This window comes from Gigantopelta aegis, chromosome 3, assembly GCF_016097555.1.
Source record: "Gigantopelta aegis isolate Gae_Host chromosome 3, Gae_host_genome, whole genome shotgun sequence".
In the NCBI taxonomy this organism is placed as follows: domain Eukaryota; kingdom Metazoa; phylum Mollusca; class Gastropoda; order Neomphalida; family Peltospiridae; genus Gigantopelta; species Gigantopelta aegis.
The window spans coordinates 32,220,700-32,242,376 of record NC_054701.1 but is presented as its reverse complement, the minus strand read 5'-3'; the positions used below and the strand labels follow the sequence as shown (position 1 = coordinate 32,242,376).

At 37.0% G+C, this 21,677-nt stretch overlaps 1 protein-coding gene across 1 annotated transcript in view; it reads right to left on the bottom strand.

Moving 5' to 3' along the window:
* Positions 1 to 21,677, bottom strand: part of LOC121367896 (E3 ubiquitin-protein ligase PDZRN3-like) — a 351,336-nt gene that overhangs the window by 90,536 nt on the left and 239,123 nt on the right. The window contains exon 4 of the mRNA XM_041492344.1: positions 14,730 to 14,956. Coding sequence (XP_041348278.1) covers positions 14,730 to 14,956 — 227 coding nt within the window. The remainder of the gene's footprint in view (positions 1 to 14,729; positions 14,957 to 21,677) is intronic.

Genomic DNA, 21,677 nt, shown 5'->3' with positions numbered 1-21,677 from the left:
CATTTCATTATGATAATATAATCAAGTTTTGTAATTATATTTCCAATTAACATTCAAGCACACTGTACTCTGGTGTCTGGTGTCTGATGTGTGTGTGTGTGTGTGTGTGTGTGGTGTGTGTGTGTGTGTGGTGTATGTATGTGTGTATGTGCATGCGCACGCGTGCATGTACGTGTGTGGTGGTGTATGTGTGTATGGTGTATGTGTGTGTGCGTGCATGCGTGTGTGTGTGTATGTGTGTATCGGCTGGCTAGACTTCTGTGCAGAATGGATGTTATATAGGGAATTAATACGACAGAAAATAACCACTGCAACCATACAGGCTATTTCAAATGATTAGTAAGAAGAAATTGTACGTATTCACTTTCTAACAGGATCATACATACCATGATTCCACAAAGAGAACACCAGTAACACCTCAGCACATTTCAAACTATGGCTATTTGGTGTCTAATGTACAGTTATTTCAACACTTGGTCTAAAGAATAAAGGAGTAAAAACATTGCCATGGCATAGGCTATTCCTACCAAATCAATGTAGGCTATCTTCACACCAAAGCAAAGAGTCTTTTTAATGCATTTACCACAGTCATCATATCATGTAAAAGGATGTTCACTGAAACACTGTCTACCAGGATGGGTCTCCCCATACCATGGTGGCACATACAGGCTACACTACTGAACCAGCAGCAAGGCATCTAGTGTGTGTACTTTCCCACAGACAGCATATCATGTAAAAGGATGTTCACTGAAACACTGTCTACCAGGATGGGTCTCCCCATACCATGGTGGCACATACAGGCTACACTACTGAACCAGCAGCAAGGCATCTAGTGTGTGTACTTTCCCACAGACAGCATATCATGTAAAAGGATGTTCACTGAAACACTGTCTACCAGGATGGGTCTCCCCATACCATGGTGGCACATACAGGCTACACTACTGAACCAGCAGCAAGGCATCTAGTGTGTGTACTTTCCCACAGACAGCATATCATGTAAAAGGATGTTCACTGAAACACTGTCTACCAGGATGGGTCTCCCCATACCATGGTGGCACATACAGGCTACACTACTGAACCAGCAGCAAGGCATCTAGTGTGTGTACTTTCCCACAGACATCATATCATGTAAAAGGATGTTCACTGAAACACTGTCTACCAGGATGGGTCTCCCCATACCATGGTGGCACATACAGGCTACACTACTGAACCAGCAGCAAGGCATCTAGTGTGTGTACTTTCCCACAGACAGCATATCATGTAAAAGGATGTTCACTGAAACACTGTCTACCAGGATGGGTCTCCCCATACCATGGTGGCACATACAGGCTACACTACTGAACCAGCAGCAAGGCATCTAGTGTGTGTACTTTCCCACAGACAGCATATCATGTAAAAGGATGTTCACTGAAACACTGTCTACCAGGATGGGTCTCCCCATACCATGGTGGCACATACAGGCTACACTACTGAACCAGCAGCAAGGCATCTAGTGTGTGTACTTTCCCACAGACAGCATATCATGTAAAAAGGACAATTTAACGTAAGACTTTCCTAACAGGATGCACCTACCCGGCATATATCCTGGTGCCAGATTTAGACTACACTACTAAGTAGCAGGAAGGATTTTTTTTTTTACACACACTGTAGCATATAATATAAAATGCACTTTAATGAACCAGTTATATAGATACTAAAATAGACCTAATTATTAAATATGTACTGGGTACTGGTTAGAACAGGAAATAGCCCACTGTGTCCACAAAGGGACATCAATCCCTGCAGCCAATTACACTCCAGGTGGAAGCCCAACCTGTTGTAATTGTAGATAGTGTACAAGAAAAGGAAAGGAATATTTGTTTAATGACACCTCAGGATATCTTACACTACAGCCATCTGATATCTAATATATGCTCATTTTAAAAGTGTATCTAAGATTCTAACATAATATGGTTATTGTATCATCCAGTCTACAATGTGAGACAAAAAGCCAGCTACCGCCACATGTTACTAATACAAAACAGCATCAAGGTATCTTTTATTTGCATAGGACAGCACATACCACACCTTTAATAAACCAGTTATATGGCACAAGTTGTGAAGGAAGAAATCCCACTTGTCCACCAAGAGGAATAGATCCAAAATCCCTTCACACTTCAGATAAATGCTCTACCACATATCTACATTCTGCCTCTCCAACTGATTTACAAAGGATGACAACTACCGATATGTTTCTTAATGATTACAGGTGCATTTCTGACATCTTTAAAAACAAATATAGCATAAAATAAACAGAATACAATCAGAAGATTCCTACTGCAATCTTGTGAAATTGCTAGCATTATTCTCCTCTTGTTTTTTTTATGTATTCATTATTTCCAACAACAGTTCAACGTACGAGAATTTGTACAGAGTAAACACAAAAACAACCCCAGCATTCCTACTGCACAACATGTGAAATTGCAAGCATTATTCCCATCTTGTTATTATATTCATTATTTCAAATAGCAATTCAACTTGTGAGATCTCAAAGACAGAACAATTTTTTATCAATAATCAAGGCTCACAAAATACGGAAAACAAAATCTTTAAAAATTTATTTTGACAACTCGGCTTAATCTCTTGGCAATGACTTCCACAAAACTGTGTTTCAATAATTGTGCTAGTTTTCATCATTCTTCGTGGTAGGCCACTCCTGAAGAGATTAGTGGAAGATTTTTTTTTTTTTTTACAAATCTTGCAAACTGCAAACTGAAAAGCAAATCCGGCTAATGGCGGCAAGACGTTCTTGGAGAATTTCTAGAGAGTTCTTACTGTCAACCGATATCTTCCTGTTGCCGCTCAAACAAAGCAACACTTCAGAGCTGGTCTCTCTACCTCTCTCTTTGACACACAGACTTAACTGTGTCAGTTGGTTAGGGTCGACTGTGTTAGCACTAATTGATTCTTTAACACAATCCCAGTCATTTGTGTGTGTGGCAAAATGATCATTGAATGCAACAGTTGAAAATTCTAAATTAAAGATTTTGTTTTACTGATCCAAAAAATTAGATTGTTTGGGAAAGTAAGAACATTCTGAAGTCTTTTCTGTTCAGCACAATGAGCTTGATGTGACCCCAAAACAAATTAAGGTAATTTGTATTCAATAAAATTAACTTGTTTTGCAATTCCAGACTTTTAAAACATAAGATGTAAGAGCTGAAAAATACGAAACTAAAACTTTTAGACTTCATATGGTTGCTAGTTTCATGACAACTTTAGTTTTTAACCAAATCAATCTCCACCCCCACAAAACAAATGGTTGATTCTAAATTCCCAGTAAATATTACAAATCTACACAGTTACCAAGTCCGTTCTCATCGTAGAATAACTGTGTATGAAGTAAAAACAAAATAGGGAACCAGTAATATATAGGTTCTCTTCCAACTTCATTTTGCTGAACATTCTGCTAATATTTAAGGAAGGAAGGAAATGTTTTATTTAACGACGCACTCAACACATTTTGTTTACGGTTATATGGCATCAGACATATGGTTAAGGACCACACATATATTGAGAGAGGAAATGTGCTGTACTCTTTTCGATTAGCAGCAAGGGATCTTTTATATACACCATCCCACAGACAGGATAGCACATACCATGGCCTTTGATGTACTGGGCTAATATTTAAGATCTACCTTTCAAGTTCTTTATTTTCATCAAACATTAGTACATATCAATATTATGATCAAAGTTTCAGGTTTTCTATTTTGTACACCATCTAACATTCTTCCCTGGGAGTGTGAGATCTTGTAAGCAGAGTACCTGTGATTTAAAAAAACAAGATGAAAAAAGTATATGGTCTTCTCCAGGCTCTTCTAAACTAAAATAGCACTTTTTAAAATATTTTTCTTGTAGCCATATCTACCTGCCCACCCACCCCTAGCTGTATCTTTGGTCACATATTATATTATATTATATACGCTTAATTATCAGGTAGTCCTATTTTGTAATTTTGGTCCAATAAGTCCAGTAAGTATCATGACTCACGGCTATACGATTGTTATTGTTGCAAACCATCAACAAAATTCATTAGATAATGCAGCTCCATTAAAAAGGTATGACATAATGTGTGTTATGATTTCTTCACGTATATCAATTAATAATGTTGTTGGAGATGGCTGGTATGCTGGCGAGCAAGCATGCGTTATGGACGTGAAACAGCACTAGCTAATGAAGCTGAAGACGTTTTCCTACGATAACACTGACTCTCAAACATCACTGTGATGGCATCCATGTGTGTACAGCCGCCCAGTGAAAACCTCCAATTACCCACAGCTCATCTCAAACAGTGTGCTTATGACAGGTTCATATTTTACCTCTCAACCACACGACTGCCAGGCATATTTTACTGGCTTTCCACTGCAAAAATGGAACAATGAAAACAATCTTCATACAAAAACCAGCCAAGGTACTGTGTAATGGTTACTAGTAAGCCATCAGTCAGAAGACTAGTAGGTGTGGGTTCTTCATACATGTGTCTAGGTACCAGCTATAGTGTTGAGAATCAGTTGGAATTTCTCTTTCATAATTCTGATACAGATTTCTGAGGAAATCGGCAATATTCTTCCATTAGCCACAACAGATTTTTTAATATTCACTTTCCCACAGACAGAACAGCATATACCAACACCTTTGTTATATCAGTCAGGGATAAACTGGTTTGGATTGTAAAAAAACACCTCAATCAGACAATGGGTCAACCGAATGGAAGGAAATGTTTTATTTCATGACACACTCAACACATTTCATTTACGGTTATATGGCATCGGACATATGGTTAAGGACCTCACAGATATTGAGGGAGGAAACCCGCTGTCGCCACTTCATGGGATACTATTTTTGATTAGCAGCAAGGGATCTTTTATATGCTCCATCCCATAGACAGGATAGCACATACCACGGCCTTTGATGTACCAGTCGTGGTGCACTGGCTGGAGCAAGAAATGTCAACCAAATGGGTTTGATCCTATGATCCAGGCACCTCAGACAAAGCATTCTACCAACTGAGGTAAACCCTGCCCCAATAGAAACCTACCACAACTATGCAAAAGCCAACTCTCTGTTTTCTTTTTATCAATTAATGAATTAGCACCAAAGGGAAGCACATTTTTATTGCTGGTACACAAATCATGGAGAACAGGTTGGAATGGGAAAAACAATATGTGTCTAGCCCATCACACATCAGGTGGATGTCCTACCATTAAGCTACATCACCCACTCCAGCCAGCCAGGAAGTCAAGTTGTAGTTCTGACAGTTCAATTAAACTCCCATAATATTGTTGCCATAAAACATATTGGGGCCATCAAAATGTACTGACCGGCCATTAAGTAGCCAGATAAGCATACAGAGCAGTCGCCCGAGTACAGTGATTTACCACTATTACCCGATTATGACCAAGTGCCACAAGCATCATAAGCATTCTCCAAATAAAAAGATCTCCATAGTAAGACAAATAAATGGCTCAATCAAGATTCATCTACAAAACAAGTGCTTTGTTCGGTAGTCGTTAAAAGTGAACTGCCTAATTTAACAGTAAATCTACACCAGTGATCATGGGGGTGTTTATTTGTTCTGGGACACATGGGTGTGTTTGTGTGATCTATAAACAGTAATCGAAAGGAACGTTTTCCTTAACTGTACCCCAGCACATTGGCTTGTAGGTGTCCAAATTGGGGGTTTTTAAGGAATATTTTGTTAATGATACCCCAGACAATGGTTTTAATCAGTGGCCATTGAATGTCTAATATGGTTATACCTTCCAAGTTTTTTTCTACAGAAAAAGAGATGAAACCCACTGAAGTCATTATACAATTAGAGGCTTTAATGTTTGTTTTTGTTAAAAGTAATATGCACTTTCCCAAACCGAACAGCATATACCCAGACAGTGTCATCAATATAATATCACATGGTGGTTGATGAGTGTTCAAGAGGTATCTTAATTATTATTTTATGCCTGATTTTTCTTCTGCATATTTAGTTAATAAAACATAACCACCACCCCCCCCCACCCCCCCCAAAAAAAAAACCCCACCTAAAAAAACAAACGCAACACATTTTGTGGATGGTAATCATATTAAAAAAGACCTCTCCCAAATACTCAATTCTGGTACAGCCCTTTTTTATACCTCATGTTCATATTATCCATTACACATTATATTCCAGCTATTTGTACATTCATTCCTCTCCCATTATTAAGCCTACTCTCCAATCATTATACCATCTGCGTATCAATATGTAAAAATTCCACACGTTGCACAACTATGTAATTTTTCTCTGTATGTCTGCCTTCCTGATTGCACAGTAGCAGCACACTTTGTCTGATACCTAATTACCGGACATGAGAGACACGGTGGAAATTGAAACTAGGGCTGAAGTGACAACACTCTGACAACATAACCCTTAGGTATTTGGCTCAAACTTCACTTCAAAAAGATTTGAATTAAAGACCAAATGAAAGAAATGAATGGCTCGTTGCTATAAGAATGTGATTGGAATTGAGAAGCAGGCAGCGTTGGCATCTGAAATGAGCACAATTTCTTTCTCTCCTATGATCATGTTGTTTTGTCTTTACAGATCAATAAACAAAACAAGTCGATTTCGGTTCATTTTTGGTTCACTAGTCTGCCCTTGTCTGGTAGATCAAAGACAGCTGTCTATGCCATCCTGTCATATAAAAGAACCCTTGGTGCCATTTATACATAATAACATAAGTGGGGGTAGAAATATGATTCATTTAACATATTCATCATCAATGATTTGATGTCTTATATTAGTTCCTGTCATTTCTGGTTTACCTGACTGTTCTTATATTGTTCAACAATAAAATCCATATTCAAGGCTTTATAAAGGTCTTGTTCAAATAGCAAGTGATTAAAGTCTGGATACTTAGCTAATGTCTTGAGTCGGACATTCATAGGGCCATGCAGGCCCAGAAGAAAACGTGATCTACACACACTTTCAGCAAATTCAGTTTACAACTACAGTGTGTATTAAAATAGTTAAATGTCTGGAGACTTGATGAATGTCTTAAGTGTTAACTTTAAAACTTACAAAATCACATGCAGGTCCTGATCAACTACTTGCACTACTGAGAAATATTGGCTCTTTCTATATATTGTTTGCTTGATGCGTGGTTAACCTAGGATCGATCCCCATTGGTGGACCTATTGGGCTATTTCTTGTTCCAGCCAGTGCTCCACAACTGGTGTAACAAAGGCTGTGGTATGTATTATCCTGTCTGTGGGATGGTGCATATAAAAGATCCCTTGCTCCTAATCGAAAAGAGTAGTCCATGAAGTGGTGACAGCGGGTTTCTTCTCTTAATATCTGTGTGGTTCTTAACCATATGTCTGATGCCATATAACCGTAAATAAAATGTTTTAAGTGCATTGTTAAATAAAACATTTCCTTCGTTCTTCTTCCTTTCTATATACATAAATACTAATCGAACACCCTGGAGCATAAACTGAATTTTAATTCTTTAGTAGTGTAGTAATATCTGTATAGAATCCAAACATGTATGTTTGATTGAATGTCAGCACTGTGGGAATAACCACCATAATGGATTGTTGTCACTTTTTGCTGTTAGTATTTATGTGATTCCTTATTACTGTTATTGTTTAGATGTTTATTCTTTACAGAAATCAAATAATCAAATGTGTCTTCCTGTAGTTCTGATACCGAGATGCACTTGATTTGATTTAGGGATATGCAACCACACCAAATTAATCCTCTGATATAAATGCAGTTTTTATTACAGTTATAAATGCTTTACAGTTAGGTTTATTGTTTTTTTTGTTTTTTTTAACAGGCCATGTTCAGATGAGGGCACCAGTAGGTTAGGAGAAGGTGGAAGCTGGCAGGCTGTTGCTACCTCAGCATGTCAGAATGATGAATGACCAAGTCCTTTGCTGCTGTCCATTACTCCCCATTCATAAACATCAGGCCTAGTGAGCCTGTTAGAGGAACACCATTTGGCCAGTGTGCAGTAAGTTGTAAATCTTGGGCAACAGTGAGACAAGACAAACCACTGTCATGCAGGGTTGGAAAAATAGTTTGCCCACTCATGTAATATTAAGTTTGGGGTGGGTGGTGGGTGTTAAAGGAACACCACTTGGCCAGGTTGCTATAACTTGTAAATCTAACAGTGGGATAAACCACTGTCTTGCAAGGATGGAAAAATAATTTGCTTTGAAAAGTTTGTTTTGTTTAACGATACCACAGTAGCATATTGATTAATTAATCATTGGCTATTGGATGTCAAATACTTGGCAATTCTGACACGTAGTCATCAGAGGAAGCCTGCTACATTTTTTTTCTAATGCAACAAGGGATCTCTTATATGCATCATCCCAAAGACAGGATAGCACATACCATGGCCTTTGATATACTAGTCGTGGTTCACTGGCTGGAATGAGAAATAGCCCAATAGGTCTACTGATGGGGGTCAATTCCAAACTGACCGCACATCAAAGAGTGCTTTACCACTGGGCAACGACCCACCCCTAATTTGCCTCAAGTCCAAAACTCATCTAATATTAGGTTGGTGTTTTGGAATGGGGAGTGGGGAGTAGATATTTGAGGAAAATTACTTGTCCCGGCTGTTATAAGTTGTAAATCTCATCTATGGTGGGACAAACCACTTTTTAGCAGGGTTCAAAAAATAGTTTGTCCTGAAGTGCAATATTATGGTAGGCACCCATTTATCTAATTAAGTTGGTATGTTGGGGTGGGAATGTGTTAGAGGAACACCACTTGTCCAGGCTGTTGTAAAGTCTAAATCTCAGGCAATGGTAGGACTGTGTTGCAGATTTTAGAAAGAAATTTGCACTGAAATCCAAAACTGTGGAAGGTACCCAGCCATCTATTAGACTGGTTTGTTTGGGAATGGGGGATAGGATGTTTGAGGAACATCACATGGCCAATCTGCTACAACTTGTAAATCTCAAGCGACAGTGAAACAAAACCACTGCTATACAGGGTTAGAAACATATTTTGCATTGAAGTGTAAGACTATGGAGGCCATCTGTTTGTAGGCCATAAAGGGTTAGCAAGTGGAGTGTTAATATCTGTGTTGGTGAATAGGAAAGACATGCTTAAAAACTACTCATTATGATTAGCATGTTAAATTATAACAATGACTGTTATCTTACATAGTAACTTCTCTAAGAGATCTAAGCAGGTTTTCAATTACCTCTAAGTCTGATGGCTTAACCACTAAACCACAGAAGTATTTTTTATTATAGCATGCAGGAAATACTACAGCAGTATACACACATATATAGCTTGCATATTTTAGACATTATGTGAGGCAGCAATAGATATATATACAATGTATAATGTTACGACTTTATTAACCCGCTGATAATTATCACACATCTGATGGAGCAGTGACAATTAATGGATAGCACATCCTTGCCAACTAATTTACGACCAGGCCACTTGGACAGCCTAACTGACAAATGATAAGAGACTGATTTGTCAAATTTATGACCCAACAATCTGGATGGAGGAGCAATGCTGTTATCTGAGGACTGAAATCTACCACACTGGATGGAACGTTCCGGTCATAAAATCTTTTGTCCGTCAAGTCTTATGTGCAATTACTTCACCAAAACAGAAGAAGATTTTTTCTTTTTAACTTTAAATAATGTCTGTAAGTGTTAGAAAAAAGAATTCCACAATTTCTCTCATGAACTTAGTCCTTAGAAAAAAGAATTCCACAGATTCTCTCATGAACTTAGTCCTTAGAAAAAAGAATTCCACAGATTTTCTAATGAACTTAGTCCTTAAAAAAAAAAAGAAAGAATTCCATAGATTAAATGCTTCACCTACCATAAAACTGGTTTGATGTGAAAAAGAGAAATTTCTTATTATTTATTTAAGGAAAGGAAAGGAATGTTTGGTTAACAACACCTCAGCATACTTTTTTAAACTACAGCCATTTGGCATTTAACACATGGTTACTGTGGCACTTGGTCTAAAAAGTGACAAGAAGCCCACGGTCATGGCATAGGCTACTCCTACGAAATAGCAGCAAGGCAACATTTATATGCACTCTCACACAGCTAGAACAGCACATACCTCATCATTTGATATAACAGCCATGTAGCACTGGCTTAGAAAGGGTAAAAATCAAATTCATTGAGGGCAACCCATCCTGTGACCCACTGTACCTTAGATGCACACTCTACTACTGACCTATACCCCAAATCGATAAAGTTAAAGTTTGTTTTGTTTAATGACATTACAGCACACTGATTTATTAATCAATGGCTATTGGATGTCAAACACTGGATAATTCTTACATAAATTCTCAGAGGAAACCTGAACTTCCACAGACTGCACAGCACATACCATAGTGTTTTTTTTATACCAGTCATTGGGCACTAGCTGGGACGGGGGAAAATCCAATTAGGGAATGGATCCACTGAGAGGCTTTGATCCTACAACCAAAACACCTCAGACAAGCACTTTACTGACTGGGCTAAATACAAAAATGATAAAAATACTGACACAACCAGCAAAATATACATATATACCTGTATCTCTTGATAAACAATACATAAGTGAAACTAAAAAATCTCTTACAAGATTTGCAAACATACATGTTTATCTTGCAGCAAATGTTTATGTCCAGTCAAACAGAGATCTAAACAACCCCCCAAAAAACCCTTGTTGACACAATTAAGTCACATTATATTAAAAAAAAGATGATCAAAGACTTTTAAAAATTGCAGTGACACCTTGTAATAACACTGTAATAGCCAGTATCCATGAGATGGTGAAGGCTGTAGTGAGATTTCCATAGTAACAGGTATAAATGTCTTTATGACTGACAAGTTAACAGCTAATAACACTAACATCAATCCCAAGGCTGCCCTATAAATAATAATATTAAGTTTGTAAATGGCAGACTAATTTGTAATTCTTATAAAAGTTAAGTACCCTTTGGTAATTATGCAAGATATCATTTGCAACTACATTTTAAAATAATAAGAGTTTAAAATGACAGAAAGAAAAAGACTACGAATTCTCTCAGTCAGGTTTTAAGACATATACCAAAGCTACTGAAATCCAGTGAGATCTGTCGACACATCTTACTACTCAAAGTCAATAAAACTGGATGTGCATAGCTGCACTGTATACACTACACCTGCTGATTACCACTTTAAAGTGGCAGACCCTAGTTTCTAAACACTACAACATATTTTCCCACTTTTAAAGACATTTTTGATCATTTAAATTAGAATTACATTTTATGATTAAAAATATTAATTTTCATACACCTGAAGTGGTTCTGGTCATCTAGGTTTTTGAAATACCCCAAAATGCATTTTTCATAATTTAAACAATGAATGTTCATCTGAGAAGTAATGATTATCAAGACACACTATAGTTATTTTTAGACGGCATTTCCCTGTTTGAACATACAGACTTTAGCTTCTCTGTGTTATAATCTTATCTAAATGTGTTACAGGTTTGTAGATTAAACTAAACTAAGTGTCCATTTTCACGAGCTGAAACTAAGTTCTGCACCTTGAAGTGAAGTGTAAATATATTATGCATGTTCAGATTAAACAATCAGGATATAGATGCATATGCAAATATGCTTGACCTACTCATTCAAAGCCAGTACAAACAAAAGTTGAAAATCCAGACATACTCAATGCCAATAAATGTGCAACTACTAATGGCCAATGAAACTTGTTGATGTGCAAACAATCCTGGCATAGTCAAATCAATGAAACTCAAATTTTAACATGCATTAAACTGCTAAAAGCCAATGGAATTTAAATTTGAAAATGTATCAGACATGCTCAAAGCCAATGGAAATAAAAAAAATAAAACTGCATTAAACCTGCCCAAGACCAATAAAAAATTAAATGTGCAAATATTACAAACCTGCTTAAAGTCATGGAACTAAAATTTGCACCCTGATGTACTTGAAACCAAAGTCATATCCTTGCACAGGATTTAAAAACAAAACAAAAAACATATTGCCTCACTGGTTGCACATACCCTATGCAATTGTTTATTTGCTGTCAAGACAGTGTGAGACAAGTGAAAACTAATCATGAGATGACACCTTCCTCCCACAATGTGCCGTAATGACAAGCCGCGGGTGATGTCGTGAGGTGGGATTCGATCTGCTCAAAATAGATGGATTTGTCGGGAAGGCCGGCAGACTGAACATGTTATTATGAAACTAATTAACAGGTTTCATATAATGGATTGGTCTGAACTCTGATTACTCGCCCTCAAACTCACCTAGGCTAATTTCACAGCGATCAAATTACTTAGATAATGTGTGATCATTTGAAGGGAGGAGGGGCAAGGTGGGTATAGTACAGCTGAACTTGTCACAAAAAGACCTAAACAGGTTTTTTTTTTGTGGTAGAGTGCTTTAATAGCTGAGGTTCATAGTGTCACAGAATTGATTGCGCTCAATATATTTAGGTTTATCCCTCACCAAGTGACTGGTTCATCATAGGTCATGGTATGTACTGACCTATCTATAGATGGGAAATTGCATATAAAAATTCTCTTACTGTATTTTAGCAGATGTACAGTTTGAGTTACAGCAGCTTAATTCTTCTCTTACTCTTGACCAAATGTCTTAAATGGTAGACACCAAATAGCCACAGATTCAAACATGTGCTGGGGTGTCATAAAAGAAACATTCTTTTCCTTTCCAGATAGAATGACCATAACAAAGCAAACAATTCATTTATTTATTACATACACCATCTCCATTCTCTCCCAGACTCTTATATAAAATTGGCCATAAAATAGTACGATATGGATTGTTATTATTACAGAATCCTACGAGCCCTCGGTCTTTCAGAGGAGTGGAGAAAAGCCAGGTAAAGGGCAATTACTGTGAGGAAAGCAGCAGGTGCATGGTAATAACTGTAGCAGAGCTGTCTCAATCGTACATCATACACAGTGAGACAGATAGCCTGACTTCAAACGCTTCCACAGATACAACCTATTGGGTTACACGGCTCAAAGAACTCCTCACCATTGGATTCGTCTCCACAGCCAACCTTTCATAACTTGGTGCCTGTTTTTTCTTCTTATTTTTTTGAAAACAGAAAGTGAAGTTGAAGATGTCCAACAGGAAGGTATTTGATAATTAAAATGAAGTGTCGAGTTTTGAAAAGCAGTTTTTGAAGAATCCAATTAACCTAGATGTATAGTCTTGTAGACCAGATGTAAGCCAGCACTACTTTAAAGTACATGTATAGCGTAAAAAGCCAGTGAAAAAGATTAACAAATAACCAGATGTACATACAGAGAACAACAGAGCAACAAAACATGTATGTACATACCTGCATACATACAAATGTTGATGAAAAGTTTCCCAAATAAGAAAAATCAATGGCACAAAAACATGTACAAAAGAATGAATACTATGAAAGAGTGCCAAATATTTTTGTTAAATGTTATTTTAGAATGCAGGTTGACATTAGCATAAAAAGTTTATTTTAGCAATTCAAAACATTTCTAAAATACTGTTATGTCAACATTAAGGACAAATGGTCAAGTGTGAGAGAACACACCCTTAGCCTACAAGCTTCACAGAAGCTAAATGTTTTGGCTAGATGAAAGGGAACTTTGCAAATGTTGAACACATTTGTTTTGATTCATCATTCTGGCCAAGTTTCCATGATGGCAATGTTTTGTTAACAACTAAATCTTCAACAGAACTTGCTATCTTCTAGTATACTAAAGATATAGCAAATCCACACAAAAAAAAAAAAAAAAAGAAGAAGAAGAAGAAAGCAAATATTTAGAAAAATTCAATCTTCTTCCGAGGTGCATTTGTATTAGTGCATCAAATCCACAGCAAAGAAAAAAGAAGAAGAAAACAAATATTTAGAAAAATGAATTCTTCTCCCCAGGTGCATTCACCTGACTTTAACCCCATTTATCAGACTTGGGTATTCCAAGTGACCTTAATCTGTGTTGCTAGGGTTATAAAGCTATCACTACCCAGCTGTGTTAATGCCTGGCACCTCTTCTCATTATGAAGTTGCTCCTAATTTGCCGATTTCTTTATAGCCCTGACCTGCTCCCAGTATTAAAGAGAAATGCAGAGCACCTGCCTCCACAAATACACTTCATAATGGAAAGCCCAGCAAGCAATAAAACACTAAGATGACAGAAAAACAGTGGGATGTAGCCAGGTCCAGCCAGCAATGGCTGGAATAACATGGGAAATCTACAGTGTAAAATATTCACAACCGTTCTGCATTCCATGTAGTTTTTATGTTCATGTTGATGAAACCAAGAAGAAAAGCATGGTTCTGATACAGACACCTCACTCTCTGTCTCCTCTCTACCTCTTCTTTCTCTCACACACACATACATCATTGGCCACCAATGTTTAAAAAAAAAAAAAAACCCACCCCTCCCAATGTGCTATCATTGCAGCTGAAATACTGTGTCTTGATTATTTGTTCAATTTGAAAATTCATTAGGGTTAAGGCTAGGGTTAGTCTTAAACTTAGAATAAACAGCTTGCAATATCCTATATTCCTGGATTTAATGTGTAGAACATATTTTCAGGTAGACTTAATATATGATGACAAAGTTACAGAAAGATAATGTATATTGCATACAAAACACTAAGCGATGGCACCACAATGTCTTGCATGTATGCTAATCAATGGGTACTCACCCTGTGACATGAAGAGGGTAAAATCCAGGCGGTGGTGTGGGCGGCCGGTTGTAACAGTAAAAATCCTCTTCTGTTTGTGTCCCAATGGAAACCATTGTTGGTGACCGACTCTTTAACTTGTTCTTGTTAACTCGCCGCAAAACCTCAACAACGATTGGCTCCTTGGCAGTACGAAATGCCTCTACTGCCTCCTCGTGTGTCGACTGTGACAAGTCATGGCCATTCACCTGAAAAACACAACATATATAATTTAAACACAGGTTGGTTTTTTGCCTTTGGTTTTAAAATCTAATTTTGCAGGACCTATTTTTCATTTACACATTAAATTAGGACATCATTTTCATTTATATAACAGGTTACACAAAAAGGAAATGGGTTACCTATATTTATTTGCGTGTAACCCATAAAATGGATTATGCAAATTTTCAGTTTTCAGATACCTGCTGTTCCACCGACAGATCAGTATATACCATAGCCTTTGATATGCCAGTCGTGAAGCACTAGCTGATTATATTATGACTTATCTCTCAGTATTAAGCTCAGTCAATGCACCCTCTTCCAGGAGCCAGTACTATCAGCCTTGGTGGTTTCGTGGTGAGACCATACAGGCTATATAGGTCTAACAGGTGCTGGGCTTGCAACCCAGTTGTATAATCATAACACAACCAAAGAAACCATATGCAAATAAGATGTAAATATAAACAATGCATACACATATATTACACTTGCGTGTTGCTACATCTTTATATCTATATGTATGCAACAGGCAAGGCGTGTCATGGATGTCACTTTCAACCCGGCACAACAACGTCCAGGCCTTTGATGTTTATTGTCACGGCAACTAAAACTGATACATCTCTGACAACCGAAACATGGTCACCCATCTTTGTGAAACCCACTCCAACAGAATTATTGTGACAAGACCATCATAAAGTATCTGGTTTAGAATACATTATACTTTACAAAAACATATAAATTAATATTATCACAAAAAGCAATGTGTTACATTGTACACATCAAAGAAAACAAAACCCATCAATGGGGGAAGAAAAGTAATACAAATTATGTCAGTTTAGTTATTCCATACAGGAAAGTCAACTTTGATAATAAACTAAATCAGCATGTTGCATTGACAAAGAACATAATAACTGGAAAACTCACCTGCATAGGATTGGGAAAGATGGCAGCAACTTTAATGGGGGAGGGGGGGGGGGGGGGGGGGGGGGTCAGCTATATATTAATTTGATTTTCAACTGGAAAGTCTATAACCTTGAGGTATGAAGCTGTATCCAATCTTTACCCTGATACTAGTTCCAGAAATGACCATTAAAAATATTTTTTTCATCTGGCAATGACATTAATAACAAAATAACTTAAATCCAATTCTTTATTTCCCCCCACCCCCACTTTAAACTTACGTTGACAATTGAGCTCATTTTATGTTTCATTTTAATGGCTTTAAGCTAGGTATCACAATTATAGTAATTGATCTTGTTATTCTGCTAAAATATGTAAAAATAAAAACTACAACAGGGCTGACTATACATGGAATGGTAAACTATTACTATGTGAGTTGGTCAGAAAATAGAGCATTTGTACCCTGATTCATCCCTGATATACAAATGTATACAGTACAATGACAAACAAACACACACACAAACACAGACACAGACACACACACACACAGAATGAATGAAAGTAAAGTAAAGTTTGTTTTATTTAACGACGCCACTAGAGCACATTGATTTTTAATCTTATCATCGGCTATTGGACGTCAAACATATGGTCATTCTGACACTGTTTTTAGAGGAAACCCGCTGTCGCCACATAGGCTACTCTTCTTTACAACAGGCAGCAAGGGATCTTTTATTTGCACTTCCCACAGGCAGGATAGCACAAACCATGGCCTTTGTTGAACCGGTTATGGATCACTGGTCGGTGCAAGTGGTTTACACCTACCCATTGAGCCTTGCGGAGCACTCACTCAGGGTTTGGAGTCGGTATCTGGATTAAAAATTCCATGCCTCGACTGGGATCCGAACCCAGTACCTACCAGCCTGTAGACCGATGGCCTGCCACGACGCCACCGAGGCCGGTTCAGAATGAATGAATGTTTAACGACACCCCAACATACTATTAGGTGTCAAAACAAGAAGATGATAATTTACATTAGAAACAAATATGATATAATTATATAAAACCAGTGTAAAGAGCTGTGTGAATCCCTGTCATGCACAGAACTCTCTGGCCGAAGTCAGGGATTATGCTCATAACAGGCATGCTTGAACAGTTCTCTGACGGAAGCATGCCAAAAATTACCCACACCCAGCTGTAGGAAAAGGTACAATGCAATACAAAAATCTAAGGTAACATATAGAATACCCCGATACATAAATATATATATAGTGTTTTACTGATACACATATATACCCTACAGAATCCTGACACACTATAATACTCATCAACCAGCACTAAGAAGCCAGATAAACAGAAAATCAGCTCACCTGTGTTCAGAAAGCCAACCAACTGTTCATCAAAGCTGACTGCAGCAGACATGCACTACAAGAATCGTTAACACTCATCCATATTTAATTCAAAAACGAGAAAATGACCATACCCGAAACAAGCCATGAGAAAATGAAGACTACAGAGGGATTAATTTGTCTCCCTGCCTTCCTGCCATGCTCAATAGCTCACGGAGCCATCCCAAACACACCTGTACACTGAGAAATCAGCTCAATAAATATTTCCTTTTGATCATGTGCACTGCGGAGTGAAAAGGCCAAGTTGACGGAGTAAATCCTGCAGTCCTCACGGGAGCTGGACATCACCGCCGGTACCAGAGTATAAACCCGGAGACCTGCCCATGCAGTGTGTTCTTAACCAATCAATACTCATTATCTCCCGCGCTGGCCACACATCATCATCATCGTTCATAATTAGGTTATCTTCGTATACCGTTGTCAGCTTTAAATGTTATTGTGTAGGGGATAATACATCGAGATGGACAGTTTTCTTTATTAAGTCTTTAGCTTCTCCATTTATTGTTTCTTTGAGATCTTGTCCTATGATTGTGGAGTTTTTTCTTTTGTTTTTTAAGATTATATTTTCTACGATTGTAAGGGGGAAGATGTTTTCATAACAACTACACTTGTTAAGTTTTTAGCTCTCTTCTTCTTTTTTTATACAAGATCTTGTCCTACAATTGTGAAAAGTTTTCTGTTTTGGTTTTCAAGATAATTATTTTCAATGATTGTAGGGGTAAAGATGTTTTCCTAAAAACTACATTGATTAAGTCTTTAGCTCTTTTTTTTTTTACAAGATCTATAAATGTGTGTGTGTGTGAGGTGTGTGTGTGTGAGATGTTTTCCTAACAACTATATTTAATTATTAGCCAGGTTTATTAATCCAGGATAATGAGAAACAAGCAAAGTAATGCTTGTTTAATGATACCTCTGGACATTGTTCAGTCAGCAAATATTTATATGTTAAATGTAAGGCTTTGTTGTCTTAGAAAATGAAACTAGAAACCTGCTACTAATTATGACCACTATTATTACTATTGATTAGCAGAAAGTTTTTTTCTTTGAAGCACGTTTCTACAGTGAGAATACTAAACATGATGACCTTTGATATACCAGTTCTGTTGGCTGTGTAGGAATGATACTTGAAGGTGGATGGAGGGGTATAAGTTATTTAGTGGGTGCAAGGACATGATCTTCAATTAAATAGTTTTCTTTGGATGACATTAAATGTGATTATCTAGCATTTGGGAAAAAAACCCTGCAATGTTTTGGATGTCGATATTTGACTGTTTTCTAGGATAAAAAGGTAACTTTTGTGGACCTCAAGTAGGGGCACAGCCACACCCTATCCTAGCTCCTCCATTTCTATGGGAATGTTCTATATTTTTGTTAGAATGTGTCCATTAATGGGTACTTAGACCTTCTCACTAAGTCATTAAAATGCTCTGGGTGGGAGACTATACTGAGAGACGAACCTAGTACCTAACCATTACACCACCAAGGCCATATAACATATTGCAGGTATCTGAGATACAACTCAGGGAAGAAGGCCTGTTTGTTGTCATGGCAGGCAGACAGTATCTACTTGATATAAGTACTTCCACGTGGGAAATGTTACCAAATCCTGCTCGGGGCCACCCTCAATCAAAGTGAATCCGTAACCTAGATTTTCGAGTACGAATACAAATCTCAGACAATCCCAGACCTTAGCAACAAACAGTCTTATTTTTATGGAACAGGTGAAGATATTTTTTTCTCTCTCTTTTTCTCAATCTTGATGGAACTGCCCATCCCATTTTGCATCTCGTTCTAATCAAGCCATCAGATGTGCTGTGAGCTGTGAGCGTAATTACACAACAGGTGAGAAATGCACCTGAATCAGCTTTTATAGCACCAATAAAAACATCCAATCATTAGTTTAATCATTTCACTGATTTTGACCTGTGCCAGGGCGTGACATACCCCAGTGGTAAAGTGCTTGCGTGGTGTGCAGTCAGTAGACTCATTGGGCTATTTCTCATTCAAGCTAGTGCACCATGACTGGTATATCAAAGATTGTGGTAAGTGCTATCCTGTCTGCGGAATGATGACTATAAAAAGATCCCTTGCTACTAATGGAAAAATGTAGACTATATGTCAAAATTACCAAATGTTTCACATCCAATAGCCAATGATTAATAAGTCAATGTGCTCTAGTGGTGTCATTAAACAAAACAAACTTTAAACAAACTGAGCCTAACACAGCTATCTCATATGGATGTACCAAAAAGAAAAAAGAGTGATTAGGCAAATGGTATCAGCTTCCGTGTTATTGGTGTTATTGTAATTAAGCCATTAGATTTAAGGCTAGTATGTACTGCACTCAAAACCCAATAGTGGCTGCCACCCATATTGAGTTTTAACAGCTCAAGGGGCAGGCAGGTATAAGGCCACTGCATGGACTTCTCTCTCACTAACCATTAACCCACTGTCCTGGACAAACGACTTGGATAACATAAGTATGTGCCCAGGACCTCATGTTTGATACCTTAATTGAATATTAAATTAATTAACAAACAGTTAAGAAATAATATTTAAAAGCAAAATTAAGCAAACTGAATAAAAAAATTAATGTACCAAAATAATAGTTCCTAATAAGTAAAACAGTTTTGTAATACATGTGTAAATCAATTTCCATGCACCCGAGTCCACTGTTAGAAATATTTTTTACAAATGATAATAATAAAATTAAAATAAAACGAAGAGAGAGAAAAAAAAAACTGAAGGAAAAAAGAAAAAAAGAAAAAAAAAGAAAAAGAGAAGAAAAATAGTTATTAATGATGGATAACGTGAATAGAATTTCCTCCTAATTAATAATGTGGTGAGTGTCAGCCATTAAATGGATTGCAAATCTATTTGTTGAAAGATCTGCATTACAGAGGTCTGACAATAACGACAGATAAATTGGCAAACACCTGCCCAATTCAGTTAAAGTGCCTAGCTGATTGCATAAGTTGAATCAATAATGAAACTTAATATCCACACAATTCAAATACTGAGAATGGCAGAGACTTGTTACGTGACAATGGAGAGAGTAATTATATTCAGGTTTCAGAAAAAAACACGTGTTAAATAACTCGATCCTTTGGGCGTTTTGTTAAACAGTCCATCAATGATTCACTGAAGCAACTACTAGAGAGCTGTCATTTCATTTCATCCGTCCATCCAAGCAAAACGTATCAGATACATGAGAATAATGGCAAATACATATTTCGGAAAGATACGAAAGCAAAATCAGCCATGCATATGAAATATTCACCCAGGACGAGTCTAAACAAAGGATATGTTACGAGACTCATCAAAATTTCAGTAGGTTGTTACTTCACACCTGTCATCACACGTTACCGTTGATGTGATATCGAGCAATAAACAAATGGAATTGCTCGCAATATAATTGAGGTTTAGTCATCAAATTGAAAAAGAAAAAGAGAGGGAGAAATTGATCGCAGAAAGTCTACACAGTCTGAGTTAGTCAAAAAAAAAAATTTTCTTTAACGACACCATTAGAGCACATTGATTTATTAATCATCGAGCCAGCCAGAAAGACAATTCTCATTAAATATTGATGCGACAGTACCAGTGTCTGTAGATTTTAGAAACATGATGAATGTCTTTCAAACATTAAATCGATACAAGTGAACACACAAACACACACACAAAAAGAACAGTCAGCTTGTTGTACCATAGTACTAGTTTATTACCTCACAATTTATAATACGGTTTAAGAAACAAATTCTTCTGATCCCTAATTTGTCAAAAAGCCAAAACATTTGCATTACATAAAAAACCTAATTAGTTGTCTCCAGTGCCCTGCCAACACAATGTCTCTCCAATCAAAGACAGGAAATTTTATAAACTACAGCAGAGTATTATCTGTGAACACCTGTTTTCTTTGAATTATAATACAATGCCATCTAATTTTATTCCATTTCCACAATATATTGATTCAGAATTTTTGTTCTGCCATGATAATGGCTTCCAATAGTAATCTTGTTTCTTTGTGCAACAAATATATGACAATGCTTCCTAACATTTTTATTTTGAAACATTAAAACTAATCTCATATGAATATTTATTGCATATAAATTATGTATTGTATAAAATACATTTATCTAGCAAGAAACAAAATATATCCAACTGTAATACTGTTTGAATTTATGGATTTTATCTCCAAGCATGAAACCAAATACAAAAAGAAAATGTAATGTATCGGTTTGCCTGAGCTAAAGATTTCAGTTCTGATAAATTTAAACAAAGATATCCCATAGCATTGCCATTTGGCTGTAACAAATTTTGGTTACAAATAAGCCCTGTGTTAAACAGGCATTAAATAACACAGGAAATAGCATGTGATACAAACTGTTCTTAGAAAACAAAACTGACA